General features: G+C 39.7%; 1 protein-coding gene across 1 annotated transcript in view; it reads left to right on the top strand.

Moving 5' to 3' along the window:
* The window catches only part of LOC128026453 (protein kinase C epsilon type), a 97,243-nt gene that overhangs the window by 5,636 nt on the left and 66,590 nt on the right, over nucleotides 1-25,017 (top strand). The window contains exon 2 of the mRNA XM_052613631.1: nucleotides 23,296-23,359. Within this exon, the coding sequence (XP_052469591.1) occupies nucleotides 23,296-23,359 (64 nt within the window). The remainder of the gene's footprint in view (nucleotides 1-23,295; nucleotides 23,360-25,017) is intronic.

Below are 25,017 nucleotides of genomic sequence, written 5' to 3'. Positions count from 1 at the left end.
TTCTAAAGGGCATGCCAGTGGTATGTTGTTCATCCCAGGCTGCTCATTGCCGGAGCTTTTCATCTCCATTTGCTTTAACTGAGAGCTGCATGGTGGGACCAGTTGGAGGTGTGAAGGCCGAGGTCTGCGGGCTGTGTCAACTTCAGAATAAGTTAAAGGCTGTCTGTCTGTCCGTCGGAAGGGTTGTGAACTGAGATCCGACTAGTGTTCAGAACTGGTTCCAGAACCAAATGATTTTTACATTTTTTCAGTTTCGTTTACAGTTCTTGAAGGTATGCATTTGTCTGCTGAGACTCTGTACTCTTACTCTCTGACAGTGTTTCTACTAGCATGGCTAGTCTGCTTTTAGTTGTGTAACGCACACACCAACACGACATAAATCAAGTGACGAGGAGTCTTTAAGTGTGCACTTGGTTTTGGAAGAGCAGCTTGATTTTAAACCATGTCTTAGACTGACACTTTAGAAAGTGGATGGGCTGAGTCTGGAAGACTTTTTTTTTTCTCAAAGCTCAAAGTAGAGAACGGGGAAGTACTGTCAAACTTGGAATGCAATTCATTTTTCCTTGAGAGAGATTACATGGATTTGCCTTAACTAGCTTTAACCACACACAAATCCAGGGCATTCGGTTTAAATAAGCTGTAAACCATTTGAGAGAATGAGTTCGGGCACTGGCTATCATAAATCTTACATAATAAATATGTAACTGTCTGTAAATTGTTATTATATGCTTCTCAAATTTTGCTTGTGCAACATTATAGGACCCGGTCCTAAATTGCACACTAAACCCTCGCAGTCCACACTTTCGTCATGTCATGCCATTTTCAGTGCACTTGCGAGCACCCTTCTGAAAGCTAAAATGATGAATGGGACAGCCTACAGTCTTGTGGACTTAATGGGCATGTGCACACAAGCTGCGTCCGAAAGCTAAAAATGCTGCCTTCGGAGGATGCATTCCAAGGTAGACAGGCATCAACGCATGTCCGAATGTCAGCTTCATTCCTGTCTCTTGAGATGCCTTCATCTGATTGAATTTTTAAGGCAGCATAGATGTATCCTTCTCTACTTTTGATATCCCACAATCCTGTGCGTTCCATTCCATATAAACATAAAAAAAACAACATAAAGATGACATTTAAAAGTTGTGTTTTGTGGTCAGTTTGTGTGTAAATGTATGTTTCTGACCAACTTTTTTTTGCACTTTTGATGTTATTTCTAGCCGAGAAATCATTATTTTAGTAATAAGATTTTCGTTTAATTATCTCCAAAAATCATTCTGTTTTGTTATAGATCATTAAAACATTACTCTGCCTCAGAAGCCTGTCCAAAATCAGTTTTGTGAGATGATTTTGTGGGCAAACGTTGCCTGCAAAGTCATTGCCTGATAAGACAGCGAAGCAACAAGTCCCTCTGTGCCATTTGAGAAAAGGCCTATGTGTCTAAGCATGCATTAAGGCACTGTAACCTAATGGCTGTTCCTATCAACAGCCCTACTTTTAAATCGTCAATGGTGTTTCTTATTTGTCGTCCCTGATGAATTAGATAGCAAACCGGTTTACAGGAGTCACCACAGCCAGAAATGCCTATGAGCATTTCCTCAGTTACAAATCACTGCATGTGATATGTGTAATTATGAAATATCCTGTCCAGGAAAGAACCTTAGAGAACCTGCGTGTAAAGAACAGATTTAAGAAAAGTAACAAATGTATTTAGCTGCTGCGTGCTTGTGGTCAGAAAGTAAAGTACCATCACTTAACCCTACGCCTGAACAGAAGCTCATTCAGCTCAAAAGTTAACCCTTCGTACTCAACACCTAAATGATTCAAAGCTAATTCTGTGGATCATTCTCCAGTGTGAAGTATGGACGTAAGGTGTTAAACACAGTGTTAAGGGAGAAGTGTGTGATTTCTGTACTTGCTTGTATTTAGTATGTTTTGATAGTGCCATTGAACCGTAATCACAATGTTAACAGTTTTCATTGTGTCCGTCTGTGACTGACACACTTCACCTAATGGTTATTGTCCCATGTATTATCCAGTGGTTAACAGATGACGGTTAATTGTTGATTAGCCGAAACAGAGAGGCTTTCTTCTGTTTTTGCACAATTACTCATACCTGTTGTAATGTCAGTAATTGAGAGGCAGTGGCTCACAATAAATTGGAGTGCAATCCAGCCATCAGCTCTCTCTCTCTCTCTCTCTCTCTCTCTCTCTCTCTCTGACCTTCTCTTCCATTGTTTAATCATGGCCTGTCATTATCAAGGTTTCATTATGATTTGCAGTTTTTGTTAACCATTAACCCTCTTCTTAGATCTCATTATTTATCTTTCTTTCTCTCTGATTTCTCTTTATCATTTGTGTCAATACAGTTATTCTCTCATGTCTCCCTTTACATGTGTTTGTTTGCTTTGCAAACTCCACCGATAATTACTGTTTAACAATTACTGTTTGTGCACTCGTTCAATCATTTTGTTTGCTTGTTTGTTTGTTTACTAAGTCATTAATTCATTCAGTCATTAATTCATTTATTCATTAAATTTGCTTAAAAAATGTTTTTACATTAGTTCGTTCACTCATTCATAAATTTGGATTTTAAATTAATTTAATCATTTGTTTTATTCATTAGTTTGTAAATTCATTTTTCTTTTTGGTATTTATTTGTTGTTCATTGATTGGTTTATTTGTCTTTTTTTCATTTATTTTGTTTGTTCATGCATTATTTTTTTCATTCATTAGTTTGTTGATACATTAGTTTTTTCGCTCATTAATTTGTCCGTTTATTTGTGTGTATGTTTGTTTGTTTATTGTGTATTTATGTTTGCTCATTCATTTATTTGTTTGTTAATTTATTTGTTATTATGTTTATTTTGTCTTTTACTCATTTTTGTTCATTCACCAGTTTGGTCATTTATTAGTTAATTTTTTCCATTCATAAGTTCATTAGTTCATCTTTTTTTTTCAGTAGTTTTCACCTTTTGTTTATTATTATTATTATTATTATTTTTTATTATCATTCTTTTTGCTTGTTAATTTATTAATTCATTCTCCTGTCTGCTCACCCATACATCTTTTTGTTTGTTTATTAATTTGTTTGTTCATTGATACCGCTGTTGAGAACAGAATAGTGTGTGAACTTTATGTAAACCTTCGGAGCAACACAGGAGCAGGTGTAAATATCACCACAAACAGAAAGAGAGTGTCACTCACTGAAGGATTGGTTTCCTGAAAGGTTTACCACAAAGAATGGGCTCTCAGCTCCTGGATGTGAAGCTCTCAAAATAAATAGATAGCCTCATATTTTATTAAATGGTTTGCTGAGTGGTTTTATTGAATCATGTGTGTATGAAATTGCACTTGAGTGTTAGCTTTGTCGTGGAGCAGCTGAGAATCTGTACTCTCCACATTCTCACTGGTTTGTTACTGTGTGGGAAAGGGACACTGTACCACTGGTGACATATGGGCAGCGTCTGTAGGGTGAAGCAGTGCTGGGAGACATATATATATTCCACTTACTGTACCTTTATAATTCTGACACAGGTCTGCAGAAAACAATAGTATTGTGGCTGCTTCTCAAAACTGTTGACACTGTTGTCCATACCCTTAGTGTCTTTTTTTAGGATGTTCTTGCTGTAGGAAATAGCAGCTAATAATGTGAGACTGCTTTTTTTTCTTTAACAAGGCAAACGCGACTCTTGATGATTTGATTAAATATGAGAAGGAATGAACCTGAACTTAAAACTTTCTTTGTACCTAACTGCTGAAATTCATTGCTACAATTTTAGTGCTATTGATATTATACCAAGGTGGGGTGGACAGTATATTATATGCTTTGGCTACTAGAATAAAAAAAAAAATCGTATACTATCTATTTTTTTTTTTTATTTTTTTTTCACTGAACATTGGTCAGTTTGTTTATATCACAGTTTTATTAAATAACCAATATCACGTTTTTATTGATCTAGTAAATCTGCCTCACAAATGAAAGGCATTATTGATAATTTTGTCTTTTTATATTGAACTTAATGGACACCAAAAGATCCAACACTATTTGAACCCAAGAAGCACAATTTTATGAGACCGTTGTCATCAGATTTTATTGGCTATTTCAAATATGAAATTTAATTGTGAGCTTGATGGACAGATTGATTATGAAAGACCAGAAACACCACCGTGATTATTTATAACAAATGAAAATGTACAAATGTAAGACTACTATTATAAAATGGATATTTCCCATTCTAAAATCTAATTGGATGCCATTGTAAAATAGCTCATATTTGATTCTACATAATACATATGATACATAAAGCTCAGTATTGATTCTGGTTGTGGTGTAGTAGGGCCGTGTTGTATCTGAGCCTTTATCTCATGTTGGTGTCATGTGTAGATCGCACAGCAGTGCTCTGATATTTATATCTTTAAAATGCCACTGCACTAAGGCCACAATTGACAGACAGGACCAATACATAAGCTGTCTGGATTGACAGGACCCTTTCTTAGCTTGACCTTGTTTCCCCGAGGGGCCCAACAGAGGAGCGGACCGTAGTATCCTCCCGGCGGCCCCGGAGGAAACAGGGGCCGGGGTACTGCCGGGCTGGAGCTAAAAATACCAGCGGTGCGTTTGAGTCACACGGTAGCCTGGGCTTCCTGTTTTCACTCGGCCACGTTTACTTCCCAGAGAGATTGAGGGGGACAGAGAAGAGGCGGTGGGACGAGACTGGGGGACCTGATGCCTTCACTGATATCAAGAAACACATGCTCACTTACCGATTTTGATTCCCACAGAATGAGGAATGTGTGAACGTGTGGCTGAAGGCATGTCGGCACTGTAGGTAACAAACATTACTGTAAAAACATAGCCGCTATTAAGGATACCATCTATTTTGATAACTTGCTAACCATAAACCTGAAGCCTAAAGGATACTTAAGTTTGAATGTGAACGCGTGGCATTTGTGTATAGACGAATGACAACTTTTAAAGTATCCTCTATTTGACAAACACAGGTGCTCGACCCACTCACAGTTGAAAGTAGGGCTGCTCCGATCCCGATCGTCCGATCGTTATGCACATCTCGTTATGCACAATTTACCGCTGATTAGAGATGTGCATAACGATCGGCCGATCAAGATCGGAGCACCCCTACTAGAAAGGTTTTTTTTTGTCCAGTCTGCACTATTTCTCTCCAGAAGTTATGAGTGATCAAAAAGTCTTTGTAAACGTTTAATCTTGTGGATTTTGTGTTGTGTGTATCTCTTAACCTCCTCACACATGCACTAGTAATTGCTGGCATCTGTTTGTCGCAGTGTCTCCAGTAGTTTGATGCTGTTGTTGTTGTTCTGTTTCTTCCATTTCAAGGCAGACTGTACAGAGCACACATATGCTGATGATGCAAATTACATCATGCAAACTGTAGGTTTTCCCTAGCATACAGTAAACGGGTTACATAATCAGATTAAAAAAATAAATAAAAAATGTAATCATAATCCGGTGAACCTTGATGAATGGCAGACTATAGAAAATGTGATTTTTGCATTCTCATTTGCTCCAATAGTAGGGCTGAAACTATTATTCAACATCATCAACAATGACAAAAATGAAAAAATATAAACATGCAGTAGGATTTTTAGAAAGGAAACTAAAAAAAAGAAGAAGAAGAAGAAGAAGAAGAATTGGTGAAAATCAATAAATTATGATTAATTGTCAGCAAATGAATGTATTGTGGAGCAGTCATTTGATCTCATATGATCTAATCTAAGAGCCTGCAGTAACTCATTTTTACCAGTGTGGTGCTGTAACGCAAGCCTGTAATTCATCTTTCCCTGGTGAGATCCAATAAAAGACACACTTGCTTCTGTGAGCATGTTGGAGTGCAAATGCAGCCGGACCAGTGTTGGAAGGTTTTACAAAACTAGAGAATACAGACAAAAAAAAATCATCCCTGTCATGGCAAAGTTCTTTTCCATTCTTTTCTTTAGGGTAAAAAGAAGTTTGATATACCTGAGCAGTGGTTCACTGTTAGCAAACATGCCGATACTGCTGAGAGCAGTGTTTGTATGAATATGTAAATATGTGCTGAGCGCTTTCCTCTCAATAACAAAATAAATGCCAAGTTCTGTCATGAAACTAGATGGCACAGGCTGATAAGTTGTTAAAACTGATGATATTTACAGCATTAAACTACTTTGGCACAAGCTGATTGGTTCATGTTGCATACGCAGCCAATGAGCTTGCTGCTTTACTTTTAAATGGCTGTTTGGCATTCACTAGAGCATTTCACAGTTTGCTTTCAGAGTTCCTCTGAAACCCTTCCCCAGCTCCACCAGTATATAGCTGCTACAGGTTATTATATATGCTACTTGTGCATCAGCACTATGTCTTAAAACTTACAGTACCATATTTGCATATGTATTGACAGCAGCCCGTTCCTATACTCACTTTGCAGCAGCAGCAGCAGCAGCAATTCAGGCATGTACCAAATCCATTAACATTGGCATACTGTATAACTACCATGCTAAAATCTTTAGAGAGATGTCATGACAGAAATGCAGATAAAGGGATAGTTCACCCAAAAATGAAAGTTTAAGGTTTATCTGTTTACCCCCAGGTAGAGATATGCCGGTATCAAATTTTCCTGTTACGATTAATTGATCATGCATTTATCACGGTATATGATATTATCACGGTATTAAAATTATAACAAAAATAACTGAACATTTAAATACAATAAAGCAATACAGAAAAATAAATAAAGTTACAAGTTTTACACATTAAAGTGCAAAAGAACTATAAAGACCCATAGGTATCCCTTTACAATAAGACCTCATTAGTTAACCTTAGTTAATGCATTAACATTCAAGGCAAGGCAAGTTTATTTATATAGCACATTTTGTACACAATGGTAATTCAAAGTGCTTTACATAAAATAAAGTAAAAATAAAACATGAAGAAAAATGATCACAAAAATAAAACAAGAAATTTTAGAACTTTTAAAATAATTTAAAAAATGACTTAAAAGGAATTTAAGACAGTTTAAAAATAAAAAATGATTTTACATAAAATACAGTGCAATACATAAAATATACTGTAATCAGTTCGGACATCGCATAGTGCTCTTTCAATAAATGCACAGCTAAACAGATGAGTTTTGAGTCTAGATTTAAAAATGGCTAATGTTTTATATACAATGTGCAATAGCTACATTTGCTACAGAAGTTATTAATCTTCAAAAAAAAAATACAAGTCTTAGTTCGTGGTAGCTCATTAAATAACAGTTGCAACTTTAAATTTTAACAATATGTTATTAAATATTGGAATACCTAAGATTAATGAATGTTCAGAATTGTTCATTGGGAGTTTGTTAACTAATGAAGCCCTAATGTAAAGTGTGAATGAACAATGAATCAAAACACTTTCAAACAATATCTAGGGCATGTTGTAGTAGAAATAAAAATAAATAAATATTGAAATATGTAAATAAATATTTAAGTATTTTGGCTCTGTGATGAACACCATAGCGAATACACAAATCTGAATGGCTATTTAAAATTATTTAAATATGGTTTAGAAAGTAGCAGCTGCTTTATTAATGGGGTTCCAGGGTAACGGCTGCATTTTCTGTAGTTTAGCGCCATCTGCTGTCAGAGAGTGAATGTGCTTTTGTTCAGCATGTGTCTCACGTGTTCCTCGTGTGCTTCTCATGCGTGCTTGTTTACATCAGAGCGCACATGCTCTTTCAATTAGCATACAGCAGTGTTGTGCATTTTAAACAGTTGATGGGAAACGTATTCTTAAAATGCATTCCAAATTCTGAATAATTTGTAATATATAATTATTTCAAGGTATTTAGAAGTGCCCACGCTAACAATATCGTGCATATTCATTACCGCGATATATCGCATTACCGAATACCGGCACATGTCTACCCCCAGGGCATCCAAGATGTTAATGACTTTGTTTCTTCAGTAGAACACAAACAAAGATTTTTTTTACACAAACTGTTGCAGTTTGTCAGTCTTATAGTGGTGGGAATTACAGCTAAAACATACACACAAAAAAACAAAAAAACAAACAGAACCAAATTAAGACCTTCATTTGTTTTTTACGTTTTATTGTATGTTTTAACTATGATTCCCATTCATTTCCATTATAAGACTGACAGACTGCAATGGTTCGTGTTAAAAATCTTTGTTTGTGTAGGAGTCACTACATCTTGAATGCCCTGGGGGTAAGCAGATAAGCATCAAATTTTCATGTTTGGGAGAACTATCACTTTAGTTATACTATGAATACTACCTGCCAAGTGACAAACACCTCTTCCACCTCCAATTTGGTGCTCAATTGTCGATTCTGGGATGTAATAAGAGGGAGGAACAAGTTTTCTCAAGTTCACCTTCCGTAAATAAAACTTAGAAAAGTCCCCACTGACTAAAAAGAAGAAAAAACGGAATCCTTAAGAGAAGTGCTTTTGTGAATGTAGGTGAACTCGTAGTACATTTCTATGGGCAGTGTCTAATTGAAACAGATGAATGAGAGGTGGTAGGTCATATAGTGGTCTCAAAAGCATGACTCAAGTCTACACTCATGATTTGACTTCTATTAAGTGGCCTTAACTAATATGTACTTGCATCAAAAAATAAGTACAATGTTATTGTGTTCATATTGTATTGCAAAACACTTTTCCTGCTATTGAGATGGGATACGGGTAAGGTTTTGGTGGTATGAATAGGTTTAAGGATGGGTTAAGGTGTAAGGGATAATAACAGTGTTATTAAGTAATAAAAGTGTTATTATAAATGATGTAATTTCATGCAGGTATTTTAAAAATAAAAGAACAATGTAAAAACATGTATGTACACAATAAGTGCATTGTGCCAAATGATTACTTAAAATGTAAGTATAAAGTTGTTAAGGTCACTTAATATAAAGTGGGACCCTGATCTGTAAGCTCGTTTAGTTAATTCACGCTAATGTTATAGTGTCTTGAAGGCATGCAGTGCAAGATTTGCCATTGATGCTTGACGCTCTTTCAGCAGTCAAAGTGTGCTGTTTGAACAGTAATGTAGAGTCACAAGAGAGCTGGAGAGACAGAATGCACGCCAGTAATGCTTTTAAGTCTCTGATTTTAAATAGTGCTGTCACCACTTTAAATATCAGCTAATGCACATTCCAGCGCTTGTAAACACAAGCACCCACTGGCACAGAATCATTGTACAACAATAAACATCCTTGTGTAGGAAATCTGTTGTCTGTTGTGGATAAGTAAATGATGTTTAAGGGTGCATCTCACGAAAACAACTAGGCCTAATTTAACCCCAAAATATGATTTTTTTTTCTTTTATCATTGTTTTTATTTTTTAAATTTTTAAAATATTGTACTTTTTTGTAGAAAACATTTTAATGAGTAAATTAAACACAACTACATATACTAGCATTATATGTTATATTTTTATTTTAAATGTTATTATATTTTTTAAATCATGTTCAATAATATGTTTGTTTGTGTATGCAATATTGTAATGAGGTATTAAAAATGTTTAAAGGAATAGTTATTAGAGTCCAAACAGCTGATAAAACATCTCAATAATCCACAGGTAATCTGCTCAACTCAGTCAATCAGTTACCATCTTGTGAAGTGAAAAGTTAAATGTTTGTTATAAACAAATCTGTCTTTAAGGCATTTTAACTTTGAACTGTAATTTCTGGCCAAAATATGAGTCCATAATCCATAATGATGCTTCCTCCGATGCAAAAGAGGACTGCTGTCCTCTCACATCAAAATCCACTGGCATATTTGTTTAGAATTTTTTTGGACTGTTTCGCTTGTAAACTGTGCTTGATCTGTGCATATTCCTCTCCTGATTCAGACAAGATAACAGTTTCAATGGATGCATTATTATGGATAGAGGGCTCGTATTTTAGCTTATCTTAATTATGTATTTGTTTCTTATAAACATGCAGCTTTTCACTTCAAGACATTAACTGATGGACTGGTGGTGTGGATTTATTGTGGATTATTGTGATGTTTTAAACAGTTATTTGGACTCTCATTCTGACGGCACCCATTCACTACAGAAGATCCATTGTGGTAATTTAATGCTAAATTTCTCTCAGTTTGTGTAATGACGCAGAGGCTCCATCTTTCAAGAACAATCTTTGTGCAAATCCAGCATTAAACTGATTGAGATTGAGAAAGTTGTCCTCAGCAAGCTGTCCTCAGCAAAATAAGCTGCACATAGTTTTACATGTGCATTATAATTTTCGGGAACCGAGTTTAACATAAATTGTAACCATTAATCTCAAAGTAGAGCGTCCCTGGGAAGCCCAAACAAAGATGATTGGACTCAGAGATTAAAAAAACAGCGTTTCGACGACATGGCGACAAACACAAACCGCTCTTCCTTCTTCTCCGTCGGAGCGCAACAAGGCCACGCCCCCTGTTTGTGAATACATGTGGGTGGTGGTTAGTCAAAAAAAACTGTTTTAGTGACGTTATTACTGCAGGAACTAGAGGGCTGTAGTCCAAACGGGTCATTGTTTTGTAGGCGAATTCTGTTAAATCAAATATCTCGCTTGGCATTCAACTTTGAGCTTTAGAATTTTACAGATATTATTTATACTCTAACAACAACATTACACACTAACTAAAGTTTAAAACATGGAATCACAAAGAAGGGGACCTTTAATAACATCCACATCAGACAAATCCAAACAGTAGGCAGAGAATCGTAAACGTAGAAGGCAGAGGTACATACACAGATTAGGCAGTCTAATCCAAACAACAAGACAGTGGGCAAATCCAAAAGGCAGAAACAGGGAAACCAGGCAAAAATCATACACAATAAGGCAAACTATGGCAATGGGAAGAACGCTCGGTAAGGCAGACAGGCTGGCAATACTTCGCAAGGTGCTTGTGGCTCCAGCCATGCTTAAATGTCTATCAAACAGGAAGTCACAGGTGAAGCAGAGGGAGTGGAACACAGTCAGTACTCGGGCGAGGGCTCCCTCTGCTGGCGTGGTGTTACAGTTTGTTCCGGAACATACTCTTCTAAATCTTGGATGGCATGAGGGTTAGTACATTTTCATCAAAGTTTCATTTCTGGGTGAACTATTCCTTTTAAAAAAATGCCATGATGCAAATGATCTAATCTGCAGGCAGCACGCATACAGTCAACAACACATCATGCAGTTAATCTCAGTTGGCAGGACTGGCACAACTGCAACTGAACAATCTTTGTGGGCAAATTTCAGTGTCCATCTGTGAACTGTAGTGCACAGATTTGTGGATGAGCCAGTGAAAAATTCTCAATGTTCATTAGCAAATATGAGGATTTTTTAAAGTGGTACAACCCAACAACACAGCACTTATGCTGCCTTCACATCCTCTTGGGAAGATCTCACTGTTGTGATGTGCTTTCCAGTGATTTTGGTTGGAATAAAATGAATCTGTTGGTCAATGACATATTCACTTATTGCCAAAGACCGGGAACGTTTGTAGCCCTAATGCAACAAAATGAAGAGCAAATGAGGTGAATTAGGAGTTTAATCAATGCTTTATGTTTTGGGTGTTTTATCATCTCCGTGCTGCTACACACAAGTATTTAAAAAAATAATTTGTGCTGCTACACACAAGTATTTTTCATTAACCTGCTAAATATAAACATATGGAAGCTTTTTAGAGCTTTGTAATCATTGGTACATATTTACATTTATTTCCTGAGCAGACCAACTTGGAAAGATATTGTAGTAGCGTTAATGTACGTTCATCTCATAATTATGATTATTCATGAGTTAACAGCATTAAACATGTTTATTACCCAGTAGAAACACAAATATTTCAGCCGTCGTTATGATCCTCCCTGAAACAAACAATGGACATTTAGTTGCTGCGTAAATACATTTCATATTTAGAGACTTGGAAATGAAAATATTTAGTTATCTCAGAGACATTATTTCTCTTATCCAGGTCTAGTCTCAATTAGCTTGAGGGATCTGGTGTGTGTCACCCCTCACATGAACACACACTCCGGCGAGCGGCTAAACACACTGTCATCTGTGAGATAAAACACAACATAGCTCTCTGTTCTCTCGGCCAGCTGTCCTCGCTCACCTGCTCTTTCTTTCACTCTTGTCATCTTTCCTTTTCTTACCAGTTCTTTCCTCGCGTCACGTCTACAGAACAGTGATACATTCAGAGTTTGTTCGTTTACAAAAATAAACATCCTGAACCTGCTTCCTGTCTGTCAGTAGTCAGCAAAATAGATAGTCCTGCCCTGACACCATCGAGCCAATATTGCTGTATTATATATATATATATATACTGTTTGCTTTTGTTTTGTTCTTTTTTGTAGGAAAAATGATACTTCGGCTTCAGTGGGATTTTATTTTTATTTTTTTAATAGGAGGGCTTGTAGAGCTGGAGAGAAGAGATCAGGTTAGGCACACGGTCAGAGGTTGCGTGACTTGGGTTGAAGCCAAAGTGACCATTCCTCCAGCTGTCTCTTTATCAATGATTGATAGAGATGAAATAAATATCCTCTTTACTTTTCTTTTTTAGTTTGTCCATTATCAGCTCACATGTAAAAACACACAAACAAAGTACTGTAATCTTAAAGCATTAAAAAATGTACAAAATTTTACCTGCTGGCAATATAATTTAATTAAGTAAAGGGCCAATAAATTTACTTAAAGGAACACTCCGACTTTTTGGGACTTTAGCTTATTCACAGTATCCCCCAGAGTTAGATAAGTCCATACATACCTTTTTCATTTCTGTGCATTCAGTAAGTGTTATTTGACGCACCCACCGCTAGCCTAGCTTAGCACAAAGACTGGATGTAAATGGATACTGTTAGCATAGTGATCCCAATAAGTGACAAAATAATGCAAACAATTTCCTAATTACAAGTACAAATAACAAGGCTATATGAGACAGAGCCCATTTTTAATCGTATAAATACTGGGAACTATATTCTCACTAGGCGTAGGAGCACAGCTAACGTTACTTGGGCGGAGTGGCTACTTGGGCGGAGTGATTAGCGCAGCACCCGAGACGCGCAGTGGTGAGGAGCAGAGTGTTCGCTCAGAGTTGGAGTAATAGAGTCAGCAATTACTAGATAGTACATTTGTAATGTACAATCATGGGTGTTTGCTGTATTGTAAAGAGCTGCGACAATAAACAGGGGAGACCAGGTAATACTATGATGCTTCATAGAATTCCAACCCAAAACGCTGACCTGATGAATCGATGGCTACTTGCTCTGGAAATAGATCCAAACACTCCTGTAAACACCATCACGAAGTATTTCGTTTGCTCTGAACATTTTACTGTGGACGACTATTTTGAAGTTGCCACACGGACCATGAAACGTGTGCTAAAGGATACAGCCATCCCATCGATAATAAAGACAGGACAAATTGGATCACCTGTTGCTGTGGTAAGTGTTCTATTATGTTTTGAGATGACTAACATTAGCCATACTGTAACAGTGCCATGCTAATGTAATATAACCTTAGTAGTGACACTATTAAGTGAATAGGGGCTCCGTGTATCCCCTTTATTGTTATTATTGTGTTGTCATGAACACACTGTTCATGATCATTATAACAAAATCACTTACTTGGTGGACAGCTGTCACCATTAATGTGGACATCATTAGGTTCACTCGGCGTGGGGCGTTTCTTCCAGTTGATCTTGTCACAATGGGGAAAAAAAGCGACAACTGCCGGGTGTATTAGGGCAGAGAAATCTTCCGTGGTAGTGACGCAAATATTTTGATTGTCATCAAGCCTTGACGTCCCATTCATTACAACAAAGGCACTCGGTTCTGTCGGCATAGGTTGGCATGTTCCACATTTACAGCACCAGTCTGTGTTCGTTCTGATTCTCCCTTCGACATCTTGTCTTACAGCTTCCAAAGTTTGTAACTCCTCGTCTGTGTATTCTGGCTCAAAACTATTTGGTTCTGGATCTTGGTTTGATACACAGTAAAATTCCTCTGAGTCAGCCATGATCACGATTTACTTCTAGCTAGTCACCTGTTTTGTTTACGGAACCATCAACAAGGCATCTCGTGTAACGTGTAACGATATAGAATATAGTTCCCAGTATTTATATGATTAAAAATGGGCTCTGTCTCATATAGCCTTGTTATTTGTACACGCTGTGACTATACAGATCACAACATGTTAATAGGAAAATGTTTGCATTATTTTGCCACTTATTGGGATTACTATGCTAACAGTATCCATTTACATCCAGTCTTTGTGCTAAGCTAGGCTAGCGGTGGGTGCGTCAAATAACACTTACAGAACGCACAGAAATGAAAAAGGTATGTATGGACTTATCTAACTCTGGGGGATACTGTGAATAAGCTAAAGTCCCAAAAAGTCGGAGTGTTCCTTTAAAGAGAGTTGACTTTCATGACTGTTTCTTAAGTACACTAAATGTACTTTGTAAAAAGTTCAAAAGATTTAAGTAAATTTCCTTCTAATAATCTAATAATCTTCTTATGTTTTAAAGTACACTTAATGTGAAGTGTTGACTAACATTATAAAACACTTATAAAGTACTTTTATTTGTAGTGTTTTAATCAATATTGCATAGCTTATGTACCAAATTGCAACTTCAGCTTTCCAAATGAGTTATGTATCTAATATACATGTTGTCACAGCCACACCTTCTACACTCCCGGAATCGGACACTTACGCCACACCCACTCGTCCCCAATCACCCGAATTCTGAACTCCTGTGCATCATCACCAGAACCACATATAAAGCCATCAGTCACCATCACTCATCGTCTGGTCTTGCACCGATCTCCTCACTTGCCTGAACGCCATTATTAAACCTACCTGAACTCTTGAACCCTCTTCATCCTCGTCAGTCTTCCTGTCCCCATCGTCTTCATCTGAGCACCATCTGGATCACCGTTCACCATAAGGGAAGTTGTGTTGTCGCCGTTCTATTCACGTGTCAAGATTCACCTGTGTCTGAAACCTCTGATTCACATTAAACTACCTTATCACTGAATCCTCTGTGTCCTCGTCTGTGTCTGACAGAAGACCAGACCGCATGCAGAGCTCTTCGGACACGGGCGAGGACTGCACCGCGGATCCCTTCACGCAACTGGTTCACGCTGTACGGTCCTCACTGATGCAACAAACTCCCCCTTCTTCACCGGCTGTCAACAACTCAAACACCGCTACAACTCCGGTCACTTCTTCAGTTGCCCCTGCGAGTCCCATGGCCAAACCAGCGACATACAGCGGCACGGCGGAGGATTGCAGCGGGTTCCTGCTACAGTGTTCCCTCTCTATGGAATCCAACTCTCATTTATTCACCTCCGAACGCAGTCGAGTAGCCTTCATCATCAACCTACTCTCAGGTAAGGCCCTCCAATGGGCTGAATCTCTCTGGGACTCGAACTCACCTGCCCTTGGATCCGTCACTAACTTCTGTTCCCAGTTAAAATCCGTCTTTGGCCATCAAACTTCTGCATTGTCTGTCCATGACCAATTATTTACCATTCACCAACAGAGAGATGAATCTGTGAGTGATTATGCCATACGCTTCCGTACTCTCGCTTACATAAGCGGCTGGAATGAAACTGCCTTAATTACAGCATATCGCCACGGATTGAATGACAAGATACAAAGTTTGATAGTTGTGTACAAAGACTCACTAGGACTAGAGAATCTCATTCAGAAATCCATTCGAGTTGCCCAGAGACTCACTGCCTGTCATCCGCTCACTCCCGCTGTACTTCCTCCGCCCGCTGTACCATCTGTCGCTCCTCCAGCACCTGAACCCATGCAAGTGGACTCTCACCATCTGTCCGCATCGGAACGTCAGTGGAGGATCAACGCTGGGCAAGGGTCGTGTCCACTATTTCTCCCCCACAATCATCCTCCGCGTGGGACTCCTGCACGAAGAAGACATCACGTTCATGGTGCTGGAGGAATCCACCGCAGACATCATCCTGGGACGCCCCTGGCTTAACCTCCACCAACCTCACATCCATTGGCCCACTGGCGAAATCCTGAAATGGGGAATGTCCTGCCATCATACCTGCATCACTCCTCCAGCTAAAATCCCCAAGGTCAGTCCTCCCTTAAGGAAGTCTTCCGTACCGGTCCAGTCCACATCAGTGGAGAGCCCCGACACGAAGATGGATCATATCATCCCTCCTGAATATCGGGCGTTCCAGGATGTGTTCAGTAAGCGGTTGGCAACGAAGCTACCACCTCATAGGCCATGGGACTGCGCCATTGACCTCCTGCCTGGAGCAACCCTTCCTAAAGGACGAATCTATCCCCTGTCCATCCCGGAGCAGAAGGCCATGGAGGAGTATATACAGGAAGCCCTCGCTCAGGAGTTCATCCGACCATCTACTTCCCCTGCCGCTTCCAGCTTCTTCTTCGTGGCCAAGAAGGACGGAGGCTTGAGGCCGTGCATCGATTATCGCCACCTCAATTCACAAACCGTCAAATTCAGTTATCCTCTTCCCCTGGTCCCAGCGGCGTTGGAACAACTACGCGGAGCCAGGATCTTCACGAAACTGGACTTGAGGAGCGCCTACAACCTAATCCGCATCCGGAAGGGGGACGAATGGAAGACCGCTTTCATCACTCCTTCCGGGCACTATGAATACCGGGTCATGCCGTATGGGTTATCCAACAGTCCATCCGTCTTCCAAAACTACATGAATGAAGTCTTCAGAGATTACCTTAACAAGTTCGTAATTGTCTACATCGACGACATCCTCATCTACTCCACATCCAAGCAAGAACATATCCATCATGTCATCCTCGTACTCCGAAAACTCCGGGAACACCACCTTTACCTCAAATCCGAAAAATGTGAGTTCCATACGCCCTCAGTCCAGTTCCTAGGTTACATCATCGACCCATGTGGCGTGAAGATGGACCAGGGGAAGGTGGACGCCATCACACACTGGCCTCAACCCGGCTCCATAAAAGAACTTCAACGCTTCCTGGGCTTTGCCAACTTTTATCGAAGATTCATCAAGGACTACAGTTTACTCAGCTCCCCTCTAACTTCCCTCCTCCGGAACCGGCCCAAGTCTCTGTCCTGGAACCCCGAGGCCACTGAAGCTTTCCACCTGCTCAAACAAGCCTTCAAGACCGCTCTAATCCTCATCCACCCTGATCCCAGCCACCAGTTCATCGTGGAAGTGGACGCCTCATCCACCGGGGTCGGAGCAGTCCTCTCCCAGCGGCAGGGGAATCCACCACGACTCCATCCATGTGCCTTCTTCTCGAAGAAGCTATCCCCGGCGGAGTAGAATTATGACATCGGTAACCGTGAACTACTGGCCATTAAGCTGGCTCTGGAAGAATGGCGTCACTGGCTGGAGGGAGCCCAGTTCCCTTTCGAGGTGGTAACCGACCACCGGAACCTGGAATACATCCGTGAAGCCAAAAGACTGAATCATCGCCAAGCTAGATGGGCCTTGTTCTTCACGAGATTCAACTTCAAGGTCACCTATCGCCCTGGCTCCCAGAACAATAGAGCCGACGCCCTCTCCCGTCTTCATCAAGCAGATCCCGAACCCGAATCTCCAGAACCAATCCTCCCTCCAGCCATGATAGTTAGTCCTATCCAGTGGAGTATTGATCATCTGATTGCACAGGAAAACCTTCAACACCCTGCTCCGCCGGGAGGTCCAGAAGGGAAGCTCTTCGTCCCCCCTCAACATCGGATTACCCTCCTGGACTTAACTCACACCTCTCCGGGCTCTGGACACCCAGGCAGGAGGCGGACCCTCTCGCTCCTACAACAGCGTTCCTGGTGGCCATCGATGGCTCTGGATACGGTCCGCTACCTCAAAGGATGCTCCGTCTGCGCCATAGCAGACACCCCTAGAAGACTCCCGGAAGGTAAACTGGTGCCTCTGCCCATTCCTGAACGTCCATGGACCCATATGGGCATTGATTTCATGACTGACCTCCCTCTCTCTCAAGGCTACACCTGTGTACTGGTAGTGGTCGACAGGTTTTCAAAATCATGTAAACTCATCCCTCTCAAAGGACTCCCCACTGCGTTCGAAGGGGCAGAGGCACTATTCCACAACGTCTTCCGTCACTTTGGCATCCCAGAAGATATAGTCTCTGACAGAGGCCCCCAATTCATCTCTAGAGTCTGGTCAGCTTTCTTCCGTCTTCTAGGTGTGTCCGTCAGTCTCTCCTCGGGATACCATCCTCAGACCAACGGCCAGACGGAGCGTAAGATTCAGGAGCTGGGGAGGTTCCTGAGGATTTACTGCCACCGTAACCAGGACTGTTGGAGCCAGTACCTACCCTGGGCCAAATACGCTCAGAACTCCCTCCAGCAATCTACCACCTCGCAGGTCCCAGCGGTAGATCACTGGTTCCGACAGAGTGAGAGGGTCTGGGACTCGGCTCACGTGCATCTCCAGCGGGCAGTGCGGAGGCATAAGGAGCAAGCGGACGCTCGTCGAGGACCCACGCCGCAATACCAACCTGGACAACAAGTCTGGCTCTTGACGAGGGACATCCGCCTCCGACTGCCCTGCCGTAAGCTGAGTCCCCGATACATCGGACCATTCACTATTGAACGGCAACTGAACGAAGTGACCTATAGACTCCAACTCCCTGCACAGTACCGTATCTCACCTTCATTCCATGTCTCACTCCTCAAACCCTTCACTGAACCTTTGTCTCCTCCATCCACAGAACCTGGTGATGATGCCGTACCTCCTCCTCCGGCCATCGAAGACGACAACGACATCTTCCGGGTGAGAGCTATCCTCGACTCTCGACGACGGGGTCCTCAACTGGAGTACCTTGTGGACTGGGAAAACTACGGCCCGGAGGAGCGTTGCTGGGTTAATCGTAACGACATCCTGGACCCCAGCCTTCTCACTGACTTTCATCAAGACCATCCAGACCGCCCCGCTCCCCGTGGCCGAGGTAGACCCCATCGTCGCACAAGATCCCAGCCGTCAGGAGCCGCCCGTGGAGGAGGGGGTACTGTCACAGCCACACCTTCTACACTCCCGGAATCGGACACTTACGCCACACCCACTCGTCCCCAATCACCCGAATTCTGAACTCCTGTGCATCATCACCAGAACCACATATAAAGCCATCAGTCACCATCACTCATCGTCTGGTCTTGCACCGATCTCCTCACTTGCCTGAACGCCATTATTAAACCTACCTGAACTCTTGAACCCTCTTCATCCTCGTCAGTCTTCCTGTCCCCATCGTCTTCATCTGAGCACCATCTGGATCACCGTTCACATTAAAGGGAAGTTGTGTTGTCACCGTTCTATCCACGTGTCAAGATTCACCTGTGTCTGAAACCTCTGATTCACATTAAACTACCTTATCACTGAATCCTCTGTGTCCTCGTCTGTGTCTGACACATGTCAATGAAAAGAAATGAAAGAAATTATATTTATATATATTCTCCTGTTTCAGCAGGACATTTAAATCATATTTCGAAAACAATGGAAATTTCATTTTAAGAAGTACTTAGGTCCTACTTAAGAAAATAAAATACACTTATTTTAGTATAAATGCATTTAAAATGATTGTAAACTGTGATGTATTTTCATTTAAATTCAGAAAACATGCAATTAATTGTCCGATAACATTCAGTTTGCATTTAGGTATATTTAGTGTTTTTTCTCTATATTAATCACTCTTTTTAAAAGTATCCTAAACTGTACTTTTTCACAAAGGAGATCACATGTATTCAGTGATAAAGAGACACTATAGGTTTTCCAGATACTGACTTTCACAGAAGAAAGTTTAATTGCCCGGACAATGCTCTTTCTGTGTTTCCTGAAACCTTTATCCTCTAATTGTTCCATGTGATGCTTCATATTTTTACCCCAGAGGAAAATGTTATTGCTCAAATGTGAAACTGTTTGTATCTGATGTTTCTGCTAAAATTCCGAGGCTGTTGTCGGCAAATGTTACTATAGCGCTACATAATGCATATATAAATTACCAAATTAAAAACTGATCGCACAAATCATAGTTTAACCATTTGGTTTTGGAAAACTCGGCTATGAAATGTTTGAGTTCATATTGTCCATGCTTGCCTCTTATTTGGGAGCAAGCCTGTAACTCTTTGACCTGCAGACAGATCTAAATTTAACTATTTACTTCCCTACCCTTGCGTACATGTATGCACATAGACACAAATGTGCAAAAAACATCCACACATTATTTCCAGACTTAAACATTCACTCACTCTCAGTTTTTTGCTACATCTAGCTGCTGTATTTGGTTTGTCTTTGCACCTGCAAGAGCCAAGCATTCAGAGGTTAGCTTCAGCATGACATCACAGGAAGTGGGAGGAAGGGAGAAGGTCACAAGGTCATTTGGGATAACAAACATGTCACTATCGCAAGCATTGGACATGGCAAGGCGACTCGTCTCTCCCACAGTCCCTCAGCGGGAAACACTTCATTTCACCTTCTTCTAGTCCAGAAAAAACACATCTGTGTTCTCAGATTCCCAGTCTGTTCAGATGTTTTGTATTTAAAGTTTGAGTGTCTTGAACCCAGACCAGTAAATCAGTGCATGAATGTTCTGGAAAGTCTCAAGCGTGGATTATATAAAATCTTAATTCTTTCATCCTCCATCAAGCAGGGGGTAAAGAAACCCCACAGCAGCCCCAGGACTTACAAAGACTCATTATGCTTGAAAAAGTTAAGTTTGATTTGAATATTCATCAGTTCTGCAAACATCTTTGGGTGGTTGATATGAAATACTTTTGGGAAGCTGAAATGACCTGTGGTGTGACATTTATAAACTCCATTTGAAATTACTTTAAGCAATTTTGAGGATTTGAGTTTTATGCATGCAGTTTTTATGATCTCATAATAAATGAGAAACATGGGAATCGAAATGTTCATTCTTTTATTTCATTTGTCACAACACAGAATTGATCAAAATACTAGTGAAGACAAAAAGGTTATTAAAATGGTGAAAAATATTTTCAAAAATTGATTCATTCATTTAGTTAACAGGCTCAAATGACTTACAAATAGGGCTTGGTAGTTTAGCAAAAAAAAAAAAAACATATACACAGATATATATTTGCAGGCTTGGTGAGAAGCGACTTCTTTAAAAAACATAACAAATATTACTGTTGAATAACTTTTGACTGGTAATACTATATGCATGTATCACAATCATATCACATCTAGTTGTTTTTGATCAGAATAAAATGTCAGATATAGCAATATTGAGACTTTTTTAATTTAAATCTAACTTTATTCACATTGGCCCATGGAAACGTCTATGAACACACTTGACTTGGACAAAAATATGTTTAATGAAAAAGTGTTTACGTATTCTACACTCATGGTGCACACACATTAGGATAGATTAGATGCGAGTCCCTGTCAAGCAATTTAATGATTGAACTACTCTCTTCTTCTCCTCCTGCCTGGCTCTTGTGCCCACATCACTCACAGCAGAGCAAGCCTGTTCTTGATAAATCTGCTGTGAAAACATGGGAAAAGCAGACGATTAAGAGGTTGGAGTGAAACGATATTTTTATAGGAAAAGCAAAGTACTTGTTTCATCGCTCTGTCTATAGTGCATTGTGACTGGATGTTTACGCTGTCAATACAGGAGACGAACCGATGGGCCACTGGCTGTTCGCGGTCTCTGCTGGATGTTTAAATTGTAAAAAAAAATTGGATTTCACAAGATTACTGTTTTTACTGTATTTTATCAAATAAAGGCAGCACTGATGAGAATAAGATACTTCTTTCAAATACATTTTAAAAAGTTACTTTTGAATAATAATGTTCATGTATTCTGCTCACAAACGAACAGTTTTGTCTCATAAAATTGGTTTTCCCTGAAAATGTGCGTGGTTTCTATTGAATATGTGAAAATCTCAGCTATTGCAATCAACTGAACCTTGACACTGGTACTTTTGGTTTGGGAGCGTGAATTTTGCGTGTGTGTGTGAGTGCGTTTGCAAGCAGGTGTGTGTGTGTGTTTTTGTTTTTTTTGCACTGGTACATCCTGTGTAAAACCTGTGTTGACTGCACTAACATGATACGGCGCGCCTGTAACCCAAACTCCCACACACATCCTTACAGCTCTCTCTCTCTTTTTACTCATGTACAAATCTCTCCACTCATCCCCACATCCTCCCTCCATTTCCTGCTTTAATCTGGTTTTGATGGAACAGCCGTTATGCTGTCATTAGCTGCTGAGAGGAGAACTGGGCCTAATATCAGTCATTTCAGCCTCAGCACAAGCCTCACATGGTTCATGTTCACATCGAGACTGTGCTGTTTCCTCTGCTGGTGCCACATACTCAGCATTTATTCAGCTAATCGGGACCATGTATGCTTGTTTATTTCTATTAGTGTCATTACTGATAAGTAAGGCTTTCACAGGTAGTGTGCAAACCTAATGAAGCGGGAAATCACAATATAGTATGCACATTAATTATTTATTTATATTTTTAGGGGGCAATAGCTTTGAAACATTATACATGTACACATACATAGACACACACACAAACACACACACACACACACACATATGTAAACATAATCATAAATGAATTAAATCTGAATTTGACACCATATGACAGCTTGTGCCTTTTTGTTGTTGTTGTGTGGAAAAAAAAGCAGCTTTGACATTTTTACATATTCTTTGATAATATATTCTTATGTTCCACTGGAAAGATTTGAACGGTTTTGAGGTTAACTTCAGAAAAGATGACTGAATCTTTAGTTTAAAGAAAAGATTTTTAGACAAAAACTTTAGAAACAAATTAACAAAATTATCTTTATTATTTATAATGATTTTTATATTATTTTATTTGTTTCTGGCATTTGGCAAAATCCACATTGCTCAATGGGCATGTGAAATATTGTAACATTAATCAGATTATCTATCATGCATTTAAACACTGACATGTTAGCCAAAACTAATGTTTAATTTTTATGATGTGTATATCTATTGCTCTTTATTTTGAAATGTGTCATTCTAGTACTGCTAATATTGTTGTATTCTTTGTAATAAATGTCCTGTTTTTCCTTATTTGTAAGCTTTAAGCTTCTGGCAAAATGATAGTTAGAGAATTTAATGCACATTACTTTTTAAAAGAGTCACTTTTGCATATAATGTGTTTACTGTAGAATGTAAGCATTAACTTGACCAATAAAAGATAGCATTAAGTGCATTAAGTACAGAAGCCGGTCATGATTATTAAAGATGTTCTTTTGCTCTGTTTGCTAAAACTCATTTTTGTATGATGGTCCTTGCAGATAGACTTGGAGCCAGAGGGAAAGGTTTATGTCATTATCAACTTGTCTGGATCATCCAGTGAAGGTAAGACATCTTTCTGTGATTGCATTACATGTCGTTTAATGACTGCAAGAATCATGTTCCTGTGTAACCATTATACCCAATATTAGATTTCTCAGAATTACAGATCCTATGCTGCCTGATACAGTAAATAGACAGTAAAGTTTAATATAAATAGTATAAGGGAAGCGTGGCCAAGTATGTTGTCTTATACTTGGAATTTGTGATTTATATTTAACTCATCCAAGTGCACACACCTGGAGCAGTGGGCAGTCATATTGCTGCGGCGCCCAGGGAGCAGTTGGGGGTTCAATGCATCGCTCAAGGGTCTCATCTCAGTCGTGGTATTGAGGGTGGAGGAGAGCACTGGTTATTCACTCCCCCACCTACAATTCCTGCCAAACCTGAGACTCAAACCCATAACTTTCAGGTTACAAGTCCGATTCTCCATTAGGCCATGACTGCCCACATATAAGTCTTCCTTCCTTCTCATACACCACTGCTACCATACACCACTTCCAGAAAGTGCATCTGCTCTTTCTGGAAGTCATATGAAGAGATGCAACTTACTGATCTTGATGTTGCCTCCAGTGTGGCTGTAAAAAAAAAAAAACTCCCTGTGGTGGTGCACGATCATTGGACCTAGATCCTGCGTGGCCTAGTTCCACCCAGATAACCTCCCAGATGTGCCTCTTTCATTGATACTCCCTACGGACCAACTCCCATCAGACCCCTGCCTTTCCTGGATGCACATCAGAGATGGCCCAGTTCAGGAGCTCCTTCATCCTCTCGACTCAATTCCTGCTCCTGGAGGCAGAACATATGATCACTTGTCTCTCATGCTGATCTAGCTGCTTCATCTCAAACACCTTGTGTCTACACAGACCCACATCCCCAGCTTACAGGGAATGTTCTCAGATTTTTTTAAAAGTTATATAAATGTTAGTACAAAACGTTCTTAAAGTAACATTCTTATAACTTTATAACTTTAACATTCTTATAACATTAATTTTGACACACTTATTGTTACTGATTACATGGCTCTGTGGAATACTTGATTCCGATTGGTTAGTTGCAACTTTCTGAGGTATGGTATCCCTCGATAACAACCAGTAAAAACTTATTTCTTAGTGGAAGCTTTGCGATTGTTTAGCTAATAAAATTAAAATTAAAGCCTAATTCAAAATTATGTTTCAAATTATGTCATCCTGGTATCGCGGACTATCATACAAACGCAGCTGCTGCCGTTTTGCTACGATTGTTTTGTACGCTGTAATGGATCCTAAGATAACTAACAAACTGGTAAGATTTGAAAACGTTTTAATCACATCTTTTATCACCATAATTGTTTATGTGGGGAAATGTTGTCTAATATTTGCTGCAACGTACCCCTTAAATGTTCGTCTAGTTTGAACTTGCCGCTTGCTCGCGACTGATGTCTTCATGGAAGCTTTGCATTCCACTATTTTTACTCCAATCAATATTTTGTGTTTAATTATTTTCTTATGTGGCAAGTAGCCACATCGCGTCAGGGTGCTGATCACCCTTTGTCAGGGGTTATTTTGCAATAACAACCGGCTGGATATACATTATCCCTTCTTGATAAACGTTCAAAGAAATGTTTTTAACACCTTTAACGTTTTAATCACGACAAGAAAGTTCTTATTAAAAATAACTATTTA

The sequence above is a fragment of the Carassius gibelio genome, chromosome A13 (genome assembly GCF_023724105.1).
Source record: "Carassius gibelio isolate Cgi1373 ecotype wild population from Czech Republic chromosome A13, carGib1.2-hapl.c, whole genome shotgun sequence".
NCBI lineage: Eukaryota > Metazoa > Chordata > Actinopteri > Cypriniformes > Cyprinidae > Carassius > Carassius gibelio.
The sequence above is the reverse complement of the archived record's forward strand: the minus strand, read 5'-3'. Positions and strand labels throughout refer to the sequence as shown.